Below are 14,001 nucleotides of genomic sequence, written 5' to 3' on the forward strand. Positions count from 1 at the left end.
ACCTGGGACCTTCTGCATGCAAAGCAGATGCTCTACCTCTAAGCTACAGCCTCATCCCCTCGGGGGAATATCTTACACCACTCGGATGTAGTCGCCCATCTAAATACAAACCAAGGCAAACCCCACTTAGGGAAGGCAACAAATCATGCTCACTCCCACAAGATAGGCTCTCCTTTCTTCTTTCTTTCTCTGCATCATGTGCTATTCACACCCAAGGGATGCCTGCTCACCAGAGCTAAGTGTGTGGCAGCTTTTGAAATCCTTGATCTTCCTTTCGGTTCGTAGGTAAGATTCTGGGAGGGTAATTATAACACGGGTAAAGGTGCCGGAGAGCAGCCGGAGTTGCTGAACTCTCTTTGTGCTTGCAAAATGCCGGGGAAGGAAGGGAGGTTCAAAGGGCATTTGATCTTCTTCTTCGTCGAAGCAGTTACAGGGTTGTACCAAGGGCCTCGTCCGTGGAGTGGCTTCTGGCTGAGAAATCTGCCTCGCTGCCGCCGAGGGTGGAGATGGTTAGTTACTAGCAGCAGGCTTGGGAGATGAGCATAGCTTGGCAAAGAGGCACCTTTTTAACACGGTGATTCTCTTTTATTTAGCAGGGGGAGAGTAACTGGCTCTATCCACCCCCAGCACAGCATCCCTCCAGTGACTGTTGCTGGTGTCTATCTTATGTTTCTTTTTAGATTGTGAGCCCTTTGGGGACAAGGATCCATCTTATTTATTTGTTATTTCTCTGTGTCAACCGCCCTGAGCCATTTTTGGAAGGGCGGTCTAGAAATCGCATAAATAATAATAATGATAATATAAGATGGAAAAGCCCTTTTGAGAGTCTGCATCAGAAGACGGAATGAAAACAGACAGCAAGTGCCCTCGAATAGGGGTGGACAACGTGTCTCTCTGATGATGATGCTGGACCACAACTCCCATCGTGCCCAGCTGTAATACATTGTGGCTGGGGGTGCTGGGAGTTGTAGTTCAGTCACGTCTGGAGGACTCCCAAGTTGGGAAACGTGGCTTGGCACTGCCTCATTCAGCAGCTCAGTTTGACTCGACATAGAAAACTGCCTTGTGCCAAGCCAGAGCATTGGTCCATCTTGCTCGGTCATGTTTCGCACTGACTGGCAGCGGCTCTCCAAGGTTTCAGGCAGGGGTTTCCCCAGGCCCTCCCTGGAGATGCTGCCAGGGATTGAGCCTGGGACCTCCTGCGTGCAAAGCTGGAGCCCTTCTACTGAGCTATGGGTGCTCCTAATGAACATCGGAAGCTGCCAGACCGAGTCAGACCATTGGTCCATCTAGCTCAGTATTGTCTGCACTGACTGGCAGCAGCTCTCCAAGGTTTCAGGCAAAGAGTCTCTTCCAGCTCCTCCTGGAGATGCAGCCAGGGATTGAACCTGGGACCTTCTGCATGCAAAGCAGATGTTCTACAGCCCCATACCTTCCAGTGCTTGCAGGTAGTCACCTATCCAAATGCAAACCAAGGCAGACCCTGCTTAGCAAAGGAGACAGTTCATGTTATTGCAAGGCCAGCTCTCTTCCCTCAATCTCGAATCCCTTTGGATTTCCCCCCTTTAAGTTTGTCTTAGAAGCGATATCTGTCGTAATGTCTTTCCTCTCTCTTTTTTTTTTTGGCCATTGCAAACGGTGTTGGGGAATGGGCTGGAACATGTGCAGAAATGCTCTGATTTTCGCAATCGCCAGTCGACCACTATAAAGGTTTTTTAAGAGGCGGCAAGGAGAAATGGCCTCTTTAGAAACATAATTGAAAGATATTCCATTAATATAAACCGGCAGCGCTCCAAAAACATAAGCTTCCCCCTTGGGGCACGGTAATTTGTTGCGTGTTTTTTTTTTTTTAATGCACCAGGTTTTAACATTCATTTTCCTCTCTTTTCTTTCCCTTCCTTTGCAAATGTAACAGTGCTGTCGTGTTCCGCCTACAGGCAATGCATAGGCGCCTGTGTGGTGAGCTGGAAAATGAAAAGGACCTGCAGTCCAAAATTGCTGCGATGCTCAACGAAAATGTGTAAGTTTAAAGCACAAGCGAGAGTCAAAAGGATTGATTGCTGTGCTTTTCTGTTAACGCAACTTAGCAATTTCACCCTGAGTCCAGAAAGCCTACTTAAGGGTTTTTTCTTTTTTTTTTCTTTTTTGGCTTTTAAAGTGGGGGAATTAATCAATAAGTATGCAAATGTGTTAACGTCTAACACTCGGCTGCGTAAGGCAAAAGACAGCCGCCTTATTAAGGAAACGTGGATTGCACTGTTGAACATATTTTCTGCCTGCTTTTCGTAAAACTGTCTGGGAGGCCTTGAAATAGACTTCATGTTGATTCCCCCCCACCAACGGTCACATTCTGGAGGAGTCCCATGGGGAAATCTGAAACTGCCAAACTGAGTCCAGCCATTCCTGGTGCACATTCGGTGTGCGAAGTTCGATCCAGGGGTCCCTCAGGAGTAAGGACAGAAGCAAGAAGCAACAGCCTTAGCTGGCTTTGTGAGAGTCTGTCATGTAACAGATTCCAATTCATGTTGTCTGCCACAGGCAGATATACCCAAAATCATGCCCTTGGGCAGAATCGGAGCAACTGTGAGACTATCTTTTCCTGAAGGGCAGGGAGATAGAGGCATTGCAAAGGTATCTATCGCTAAAGTGTAGGTACACCTTCTGTTCCTGCATTGAATGGCAGAGGAGACAAGTGTCTCTATATCTGATGACTTCACGGGGAAACTGGGTATACCAGGTGTATGATGCAAAAGTTTTGTTTACCACTGAGCTCTCTTCCTTATCTTTGCCAGTCGATTCATTTACTCTAACGAGGGGGAAATGGCCGCTTGTTGGTTCATTTCTTGCTTGGAAGCACTCGGGTCTTATCACTGAAATAGGAGGATTCCTGCCTGAGATAACTTTTAATGATCGACTAGCTGGCTTAAGAAAGGCGGAGGTGTCTGTAGTGCAGTCTTTTTGCACCCTTTGCAAAAGACTGCCCTTTTTTTTTTTGCAGTCTTTTATCATTTGACCTCGAGGTGTGTTTCCAAACAGTGCCTGTGCTAATGACCGGATTGTGCCAAGAAGCCGAGGGCGGCTTGGGCTGTAACGTTACTGAAGGCTGCTAGCCTGTGATCTAATGCATTGGCTGGACCAGAGAGAGGGGTGCCCTTCTTTGTGCGACCCCAAAAATACCGCTCTTAGCAACAGATTAGGCCCAACAGATCAGGTCCAAGGCCTATCCATTCCTGCATCCTGTTTCGCAAAGTGGTCCACCAGATGCCTCTGGGAAGCCCACAGGCAAGAGGTGAGGGCATGCCCTCTCTCCTGCTGTTGCTCCCCTGCAACTGGTATGTAGAGGCATCTTTCCTCTTAGGCTGGAGTTGGCCTATAGCTCTCAGGCGAGTAGCCATTGACAAACTTATCCTCTGTTATCTAAGCCCTTCCTAAAGCCATCCAGGCTGTTGGCGGTCAGCACATCTTGTGGCAGAGAATTCCATAGGTTAATTATGCAGCATCTGGAAAAAAAATACTTTCTGTTGTTGGTTCTAAATTTCTTGGCAATCCGTTTCATGGGATGACCCCTGGTTCTAGTGTTATGCGAGATTTCCTCCCTTTTGATCTATAGTAATCCCTCGCCAACTGTAAGGTTCCATTCCGGGAAAACCTCGCAGTTGGCGAATTCGCGGTTGGAGAGCGATAGAAATGCACTGGAAATGGGGTTAGGGGAATCGCAGTCGGGAAAAGACAGAAAATTAAAGACAAAAGACTAAAACCACTAAAAACACCGCAAAGCCACCGTTGGTGAAGAATGACTGCGCATTCTAACTGGGCTTCTATTACTGTGGTTTTAAATCAACTTCGTGCTTTCAGGAACCAAGTAACTCTCTTGATTTCCCCTTGCAGTTTTCTTTTCACCAAATTCCTCCATTTAAAGAGTGTCCTCTTCTGAAGGCCAGAGTGTCTGTGTCAGACCTCCATGGCGATTCCCTCCTGGCATATATGCTGAATCCGATCATACTGTGGTCAGTCACTGTTCCCTAAATTGCCGTCTGACATCTGCACAAGGGCTGGAATTATGCAGTCCTGTTATGTATACACATGCAGAGCAAAAAACCTCGTCCTCAATTGCTCCCACACAATTAACCACTTTGAAAATGAAACTTTCCTATGAGCTGAATTGCCGGGCGGACTAAATCGGGCAACTGGGAAGATCAGAGACCTTTCATGCAGGAAGACAAGCTTAATGGGGTCAACTTGGAGTTCATCCCTTGCCCTGAAAGAGGACCATTTAGACTAGACCAACAGATGTTTGCCTAACCTACTTTGCTCAAACTTTCAATGATGTTTTGAGGGAGCTCTGCCAGACGGCACCAGTTTGATCGCCTTCTCCTTCTGCAACGGAGAGAGAAAGGTGGGGAATCCGAGTTTTCCACAAAAGGGGAAAACCTGTCCAAAAATTAAAAAATCCCGTAGCATCATTGGGAGGACATTTTTCAAGCAAGCTGCGTAGCATAGTGATCATAATATTTTCATATAGATCAGGGCTTCACATTGTTGGCCCTTCTGCAGCTGTTGGACTACATGTCCCATCATACCTAGTGGCACTGTGGGGATTATGGGAGTTGTAGTCTAAAAACAGCTGCAGGGCCAAAGTTTGTGCAGCCCTGATATAGATCGTGGATATGATACTTTACGGAGTCGCGTAAACAAAACAGGAACATACAAAAATACATTTTGACAAGAAGGAGAGGCTATGGTATGGGGAAAGAGAAGCGAGGATGAAATAATGTGGATATTATTATTATTATTATTATTTTATTATTAAATTTATTTTATTTTTAAAACCATGGATATGTAACAAAATGTTGTAGTATATCCCTGGTGTGCGTAAAAAGGTTGTGGATGACTTGAGGATGTTTTCTTCAAGCTGAGACATTTCCTACACTTCCCCCTCCCCTTTCCCCTCCTTGCCACTTAATTCCATTAGCTCCGCCCACCTACTTCTCTGTTAACTACCTTCTGAGCTTGCAAACGTTCTGCTCCATTGGGTCGCATTAGGCCAATTTTGGGGACTTTTTTTTTCTTTTTTGCCCCCTGTGTTTCCCCCTTCATATGTTTTTGTGAAACCAAAGTATCTGCCGGTTACCTAACCCCGTGTCTGCTGGTATCTGCCCGTCACCCACAGGTGCAGTTCCATAAGGATCATAATATCCCCAGCTCTTTCAGAAATAGATACTGTATACCATTTTCCAACAAAAGTTCTCAAAGCGGTTTGCGCATCAAAATATGTGAGAAAAGGGCTCACAAAACCTTATCTGTAGTTGGATCTTTGGGATTTGTTTCAGTTGGAGATGAAGAGGGCGTAACCCAGGGGTTCTCAAAGGTGGGTCCCTAGATGTTCTTGTACTACAACTCCCTTCACCACCTGCAAGCCTTTGTGGCTGGGGATGATGGGAGTTGTAGTCCCACATATTTGGGGGCCCAGGTTTGAAACCCCCCAGAATAATGTATGCGAGAGATACAGAGTGTCAGCAGGGGGGGATAAGAAGAGGGACGGGACATCCTTTTAATCTTTTCCCCGGAGTCACAATATTGCTTGCGACTACATCAGTGTGAGTCCAGGAGGAAAGGCTTAAGAACAGGCTGCCTGAGCAACCGATTAAGCAGAAAGCAGGCTCTCCTGCTGCAGTATTACATAAAAAGCTTTAATATATTTCCAAAGCTTCTTTGACACTTCTTAGTAGGCCGATTAGCAGCCGATGTGTTTTATTTAAAAAGTTCCAAAAATGCTACCCAAAGTGGCCTGAGATCCCTCTTGTGAATCCAGAGGCATAAATAAAACACAGTTGCGGGGACAGGTGGCAGCATGGGCAGCTGCCTTCTGAGTCAGACCCTTGGTCCCTCTCACTCAGCATTGTCTGCTCTGGCTGGCAGCGGCTCTCCAGGTTCCAGGTTCAGGGGGTCTTTCCCAGCCCTACCTAGAGATGCTGCCAGGGACTGAACTCAGGACCTTCTGCATGGGAAGCAGATGCGCTTCCACTGAGCTATATGGATGCTCCAGAGGAAGCTGTCAAACCAAGTCCGACCATTGGTCTGTCTAGATCAGTATTATCTACATGGACTGGCAGCAGCTCTCCGAGGGCTCATGCTGGGGTTCTTCAAACTTGGAGACACCAGGGATTGAACCTGCGATTTTCTGTATGCAAAGCAGATGCTCCCCCACTGACCCATGACCCCATCCTGTTTTATCCTATGCCATGTTTTCCTAACCTTGGGCCCCCAGACGTTGTTGGACTACAACTCCCAGAATCCCCAGCCACAAAGGCCATGTTTGGGGATTCTGGGAGTTGTAGTCCAACAACATCTGGGGGGCCCAAGGTTAAGAAATGCTCTCCTGTGCCACTACCATTTCTTGGGAAGCGAGGAAACCGATGTTCTCCCAAACGACCTAGTGAATGCATTGTTCCAAAGTCTGTTGACGCTCCTCGTTAACAGTGGTCCTCCGCTTGTGCCTTCCCCAGGCTGGAGTTGTGGAAGATTGAAATCGAACAAGGCAACTTCTCCGATCTCCGCAAGGAGATCACTCAGGACGAGGAAGATCTGGAGGCACAGCGTCAAAAGCACGCGGAAGAGCGGCTCAAGAAACAGAAGGGCCGGACTCTTTTGTTGGGCCGAAGGTGGCTGAACACCGAGAGGTAAGGGGGCCATTCTATACCGTGGCATCGGGGCCAATCTAGATATTCATTCATTCATTCAATCAATCAATCAATAATTTCTAGTCTGACCTTCCAAAAATGGCTCAAATATTTTGTCAGAGAGGTGTGAATGCAGGGGCGTATCTAGGGTGGGGCAGGCAGGGCACATGCCCCGGGCACCACTTGAAAGGGCAAGGCCTCTGCTTCAATCGTGTAGGGATAGTTTTTGTCTAGTAACCAGGATGGGGCACCACACCCCTGAATGATCAGGCCTGTGGAAGGCAGGTTACAATTCATTTCCGTGCTGATTCTGATTGACATCTCTGCACAGCCCCACCAAGCTGTTATTAACCATAGAGAGGAAGTTCTGCTCACTTCTAGACGTCCTCCTATAACTTGAGGACAAAGCCCCCCACTGCTCCCCATTTTCATCTGCATTTTGCCTCTCTGCAGAAAAGTCCAGGAAGCGAATGAGGAGTACGAGCAAGGCCTTCTGGACGCATTGGAAGAGGACCAGAGGAACCACCAAAAAGCGGTCAGCTTCCTGAAGAAAAGTCTGGCAAGGTTCGGCATTTATGCTTCTCCTTAAAGTTAGCCTTTAAAGAGCAGCCCGTGACGGATTTGACCCTTAAGGGCAGATCAACGCAGCCTGAAATCTCTGCAGTCACCACTTTCTGGGTTGTTAGCAGGAGGCTTCTGAAGGCTGAAGGTGGCTTATAGCCACCAAACTAGTAGCCATGGATAGACCTGTCCTCTGTCTTATAAAGCCATCCAAGCTAGTGGCCATCACCACATCCCATGGCAGAGAATTCGATAGGTTGATTATGCACTATGCAGGAAAGTACTTCCTCTTGTCAATCCTAAATTCCCCCTGGTTCTAGAGTTGTCTTCAGATGCCTCTAAACCCCAGGTGCAGGGGAGCAACAGGAAGAGAGAGACAATACTGGTCTTCACTGACTGGCAGCAGTCCTCCCAGGATATCAGATGGGTCTCTCCCAGCCCTACCTGAAGAAGCCAGGGATTGAACTTGGAACCTTCTGCATCCAAAGTGGATGCTCTTTCCTGAGCTATGGCCCCCATCCCCTAGATCAGGGTTTCTTAACCTTGGGCCTCCAGATGTTGTTGGACTACAACTCCCAGAATCCCCAAGCAAGAGCCATAGCAGCTGAGGATTCTGGGAGTTGTAGTCCAACAACATCTGGGGGCCCCCAAGATTAAGAAACCCTGCCCTAAATAACTGCATAGGAAGTTGCCTTTGGCCCATTGGGTAGACTGTGACCTTGCCTGGTTGTATTCTTCTGACAGGGTTCATGAGAAAGAAGCCGCCGAGGAAGCAAAACAGCAGGAACATCTGCAAAGGAGGATGGAGACGGTGATCTCTCTGAAGACCCACATCACTGCCAGTCGGGTATGATGTGGGTGGCACTGCAGCCGGGAAACAGGGAAAGGAAACAGGCCCCTAATCTTACCTGATTCACAGGTTTTTTGTTGTTTGTTTTTTAAAAAGACGAGGGAGACCCCATCAATGGCCACTGGGAGGGACGCTAACTTGGGCTGAAGAGGGAGGAATAGACACCCTCCTTTTGCAGGGAAGTAAGCAGTGGGTTTCCCAAGGACCTGGGGATCTTCTCCGTGCAAGACAGGTAGTATAACCCTGAGGCACAGACTGCTGCCCAAAAGATACATTTAATATAGCTATAAATAGCTTACATCGTTTTTAACAATATGGATAGAAATCTGTGCATTTCTAATCTCATGACAAAGGAGGCACTCTCTGAAATACTCTGGGCCCAAGCCATTAAGGGCTTTATAGGTAATGACCAGAACTTTGCTGGGCAACATACCTGTAGCCAGTGTGGTTCTTTTAAAATTGGTGTTCTGTGGTCTCTTTGGGTTGTCCCAGAGACCAATCATGAAAGGTCCCTCTCTGGCTCAGACTGTCCTCAAAATAGTTGGCTGCCATTGGCCACACAGAGAGGCCAGGTCGAGGCTCAACACCCCAGCAGACTCTGAATTAACAGCCCAAATAGCCACAGTACCTCTGGAGAGTCCATTGGCTTCTTTCCACTGTGCAAAGAGTCTGTTTATTCCTTCCGTCTGCTTCCCGGAGAATGCTGCTGAAACGGCTTCAAATCTGGAGGGTAGCCGTCCGTCCCCGCCCGGAACAAGTCGCTGGCTCCCACCCTGCTGGTTTTTCCTTCTCGTGGGTTTATACATGTGCGCTTTTCTTATTATCGTGTAGGAGCACCTCCACACCCTCCAGGCGCAGGACAGAGCCAAAGCTCTGGAAGCCGAAGAGCAAGAGCAGAAAATGTTGGAGCAGATCCAGGCCGAAGGGCATAATGTCACCCGGGAAGCCTTTCTCCTGAAACGGCAGGCGGAGTTTGAGAAGCGGAAAAAGTGAGCTGCCAATTTTGCACGGAGTGCTTTCTTCTTCGCCACTTCATGGCGCAGCGGGGAAACGACTTGATTAGCAAGCCAGAGGCTGCCGGTTCGAATCCCCGCTGGTGTGTTTCCCAGACTATGGGGAACGCCTATAACGAGCAGCAGCAATATAGGAAGATGCCGAAAGGCATCATCTCATCCTGGCAATGGTAAACCTCTCCTGTATTCTATCAAAGACCATCACAGGGCATTGTGGTCTCCACGAGTCGACACCGATTCGACACCGATTCGACGGCACACTTTGCTTTTACTTTCTTGTTGGGTCTGCTTTAAAAACAAGAACAAAAAACCCACCAATGTCTTTTTTGCGGCGAAGATATCTAGTCAAGCCTGTCTCTGTAACAGGTCAGGGGTTCTCAGACATGGATCCCTATTAGATGCGGTTGGACTACAACACGGATCATTCCCCGCCACAAGGACTGCCAGTTTGGCATGGGATGATAGGAGTTGTAGTCCAACCGCATCTGGGGACCCGAGCCTGGGAATGTGTGTGAGAGATTATGCTGGGCATTTGGGATGGCGCGGCCTCGCTAGAGACAGAATGTGGATGCCGTGCTTTACGGGAGGGAGCGTACAAAAGTAAATAAGAGAATATTATCAGTCTTTGTTTGCTAATCTGTGTTTAAAATTGCCATATAGTACTATGTATCAGTTCGCTGAGCAGCTTTATAGAACATGGGAAGCTGCCTTATACAGAGTCAGACCCTTGGTCCATCTGGCTAAGCATTGTCTACTCTGACTGGCAGCAACTCTCCAGAGTTTCAAGGCAGGAGTCTCTCCCAGCCTTAGCTGGAGATGCCGTCAGGAACTGAACCTGGGACCTTCTGCGTGCAAAGCAGGTAGACTTGCACTCCGCTATGGATCCACCCGATGAAGACATGACCCTGCCAACCAAGTCAGGCCTTTGGCTCAGTATTGTCCACACTGACGGGCAGCAGCACTCCACAGTTTCAGGCAGGAGTCTTTCCCAGCCGTCCCTGGAGACACTGCCAGGGAATGAAGAACCCGGGAGCTTCTACATGCATAGCAGGTGGTCTGGCACTCAGCTATGGAGAGACCTACTGGGCACATGACCCTGCCCAGGCATGGATCTGCCGAGGCAGACCCTGCTTAGCAAAGGGGACAATTCATAATTGCTACTACAAGGCCAGCTTTCCTCTCAAAGAGCTGGGTGGGTTGAACAACCTGCATAGGTCTGTATAGAACAACCTGTGTAGGTCAGAGCTGGGCCCAAACTGCATGTGACATGGGAGCTTTGTGGCTAGAACCCTCGATGTAAAGTTCTGTGCATAAAAACAGTCACGGGGAGGTGGAGAGCTCCATTTGGATGAGGGTGGCTGTCCTGGCTGTGGGTCTCTAATCCGCTCTGTTACAGGGTAGACATCCATTCCTTTGTGTCATGAGTCATGAGGAGAGCTGGTCTTGTGGGAGCAAGCATGACTTGTCCCCATAGCTAAGCAGGGTCTGCCCTGGTTGCATTTGAATGGGAGACCACATGTGAGCACTGTATGATATTCCCCTTAAGGGATGGAGCTGCTCTGGGAAGAGCAGAAGGTTCTAAGTTCCCTCCCTGGCTTCTTCAAGATAGGGCTGAGAGAGATTCCTGCCTGCAACCTTGGAGAAGCCGCTGCCAGTCTGTGAAGACAATACTGAGCTAGATAGACCAAGGGTCTGACTCAGTATATGGCAGTTTCCTATGTTCCTATGGTTTCCATGGCCATTGCTTGAAATGCAGGGAATTCGAGGAGCAACAGAAAGCGCGGAAGCTCAAAATTGTGGAGCGGATTCTGAAAGAAGAAGCCCAGCAGGAGAAAATCAAGAAGCTGTCCCGCTCACGGAGACCGAAACGGGAGAAGCCTTCCGACGCCGTGAAGTGGCGCGTGAGAACTTGGCAGTACATAGCGAAGACGTGTGCCGGTTCAGCGGAAAGCGTGGCGCAGGTGAGCGCCCAAGGGCCGGGAGCCTTTAGGAATGGGTGAATTGGTGGTATTGCTAACCATCCGAACTCAAAATGCCTACCGTTGCTTCGGTTGGTGGCCCTGGTGGGGCTGGACTTGCAGGGCGGGAACTAACTTGGAGGATTTTGCTGCCGCAAGATGTGATCATGGGGAATAGCTTAGGACAATTGGACCAGTTAATGCAAGTTAGGTCTATCAACGCTAGATGGCTAGATAGGCTCTCCAGTTTCAGAGAGAGCGGGCTTGTTCAAACATCATGGGGAACCACGGTTAAAGCTGGGTTCTGCATGATACCCATGATGCTCCCTGCTCCCACGCCCATGAGAGACTGCAGAGATTCTGCATTTGATTGTAGTTAGAAACATAGCGAGATCTAATTGATCTCTAATTGGGGGAAAGGTCAGTCCTGATTAGAAGATTGCCCAGAAAACTGAAGCAAAAAACACATGATCACAAAAGTTGCTAAAATAAGTTGTTGTGGCACAAAACACTCAGCTTTGGGGACACCGAAGGTGATGTCTTCTGTGTCCCAACAACAACAACAAAGCTTGTACACTACTACACAAAACACTCTTCGGGACATGGAATGTGATTTCTCTGCACAAGGTTGTGCCATGTGCCCAGGACAGTGGTTGAGTGCGGAAAATTGAGGTTGCTCCGTAAATGGGTGAAACTTCTGTTTTCAAAATGGCGACCACCAGGGTGGTCAGTCACAGTGTTTTGTCTTGCTCTAGAAATCTAGGCGCACCCCTTCGCCCTGTTCCTCATTTGAAGGCAAAGGTGGCAGTTCAGAAGATGTGACGGCTTCTTCCCCGCTGATGGCCCCTGAAAGGCAAGACCGAGAAGAAGAGGAAGGGACTCTGGCCGAGCCGGAATTTGTAGGAATTTGGGATCAAGAGTTCAACATCTCTGACGAGGTGAGAACATGCATTTCATTCTATCTATCTATCTATCTATCTATCTATCTATCTATCTATCTATCTATCTATCTATCTAATTGTTAAATTTATATACCGCCTTTCATTAAAAACAATCCCAAGGCGGTTTACAAAAGTTAAAAAACATATAATAAAAATGATAGTTAAAAGTATTAAGCTAAAAATACGAAAACAAATCAGATTTAAAATATATAATATACAAACACAAAAACTGTACAGGGATATTCATTTATTCATTCATTCATTCATTCATTCATTCATTCATTATATTTATAAACCGCCCCATCCAAAGGACAATTCAATTCAATTCAATTGAAAACAATTCAATTCAATTCAAAAACAATTCAACTCGAAACTAGTTAATATACTTTAAAATACAATTTAAAAACCTTGGAAGTCCAGGCCAAACAAGTCAGTCTTCAGGGCTCTCTTAAAGGCCAACAGCGAGCCTAAACTGTGGATATCTGCCAGGGATGAAGGCACACTCTCTCTCTCTCTCTCTCTCTCCCTCTCTGGAAACTAGTGTTCTGTACACTGTATCTGATGAAATAGGTCCCTGCCCATACAGAGGGCATACCATAGCAAACAGCACCTTTTTAGATTTTTATTAAACCTGTTTCTTTCATGACCTTTGGATTGTTCGACTCTCACTAGTGGCAACTTCACCTGATGACTACATGTGGAGTTGGGGAGCATTCGACACAACCTTGGAGCAAGCCAAGTAGCCGCAAGTGCGGTGGAGAAAAGGAGACGGAGTTGTGAGCACTTTCCCCTGGAACAGGGTTTCCTAGATGTTGTTGACTACAACTGCCATCATCCCCAGCCATAGACCATTGCAGCTGGGGATGATAGGAGTTGTACTCAACCACAATGGGGGAACACTGTTCGCAATCCACCTCCAGACTGAACTGGCAATATTAGACCTTTGCTCTGGTGGCTTCTCTAAGCCCCGACACAGAGGTGGGAAGTAAAACACGGCTTTGCTGATCTTCTAGGTATGACATTAGCGACTGGTTCCTTCCCCACCCCCCCGCACCCGGCCCCATTTCACTCAGAGAAAAGTCTCCAAAACACCCATTTAGAGCACTGTCAGTCCCTAGGAGCTGAAAGCTGACATGATTCTGAGAGCGTTTCCTCCCTTAACGAGAGGAGAAATTAGCTGGCTCGATTCTGAGTTCGGAGATCTGCGAAGACAGACTTCACATCGTGTTTGCTGGCTTGTTTGACTGCTGCAACCGAACATGACGTTCTGTTGAGTTGGTGATGAAGAGGATTGCGTGTGTGTGTGGGGGGAAGAAATCCGTCTTCTCCCCACGGTGGAGGCAGCAGAGTGGCTCTTTAGGTGTTGCTCAGCACCGTGTGAAAGGTCCAGCTTGGAAATAAATAATGTACCATTGCAAAGAGGGAACGGCTGTTTCTTGCCTGAGCCCGGAGTGTTTGCATTCTGTTCTCCTGAGTTGTTTTGCAACTTTGGGAGGCAACGTTGGGGCGGCCACATGTAGTGGGATGTGAGAGATGTGTGGCGGAGATTTGCTGCATTTGAGATAATACAAAATAGGGACCTGCAACAGCCAATGTGGTATAGTGGTTAGAGTGTTGGACTAGGACCGGGGAGACCCGAGTTCAAATCCCCATTCAGCCATGAAACTGGTTGGGTGACTCTGGGCCAGTCACATCTCTCTCAGCCTAACCTACTTCGCAGGGTTATTGTGAGGAGAAACTTAAGTATGTAGTACTCCGCTCCGGCCTCCTTGGAGGAAGAGCCGGATACAAAATATAAATAAAATAAAATTAAATTAAATTAAAAAGTTTTACAGTATAGGAACATAGGAAGCTGCATTCTACTGAGTCAAACCCTTGGTCCACCTAGCTCAGAATGGGCTACCAGGGCTGTTCGACTCCAGCCCTCCTGCAGATGTTGGCCTACAACTCCCATAATCCCTGGCTATTGGCCACTGTCACTGAGGATTATGGGAGTTG

General features: G+C 47.8%; 1 protein-coding gene across 6 annotated transcripts in view; it reads left to right on the top strand.

Moving 5' to 3' along the window:
• Positions 1–14,001, top strand: part of CFAP74 (cilia and flagella associated protein 74) — a 73,394-nt gene that overhangs the window by 9,474 nt on the left and 49,919 nt on the right. For all 6 annotated transcript variants that reach the window (XM_053281249.1, XM_053281248.1, XM_053281251.1 and 3 more), the window contains exons 6-12: positions 1,916–2,020; positions 6,507–6,680; positions 7,134–7,244; positions 7,986–8,088; positions 8,923–9,080; positions 10,861–11,065; positions 11,818–12,000. In XM_053281249.1, the coding sequence (XP_053137224.1) occupies positions 1,916–2,020; positions 6,507–6,680; positions 7,134–7,244; positions 7,986–8,088; positions 8,923–9,080; positions 10,861–11,065; positions 11,818–12,000 (1,039 nt within the window). The remainder of the gene's footprint in view (positions 1–1,915; positions 2,021–6,506; positions 6,681–7,133; positions 7,245–7,985; positions 8,089–8,922; positions 9,081–10,860; positions 11,066–11,817; positions 12,001–14,001) is intronic.

The sequence above is a fragment of the Hemicordylus capensis genome, chromosome 16, assembly GCF_027244095.1.
Source record: "Hemicordylus capensis ecotype Gifberg chromosome 16, rHemCap1.1.pri, whole genome shotgun sequence".
Lineage (NCBI taxonomy): Eukaryota > Metazoa > Chordata > Lepidosauria > Squamata > Cordylidae > Hemicordylus > Hemicordylus capensis.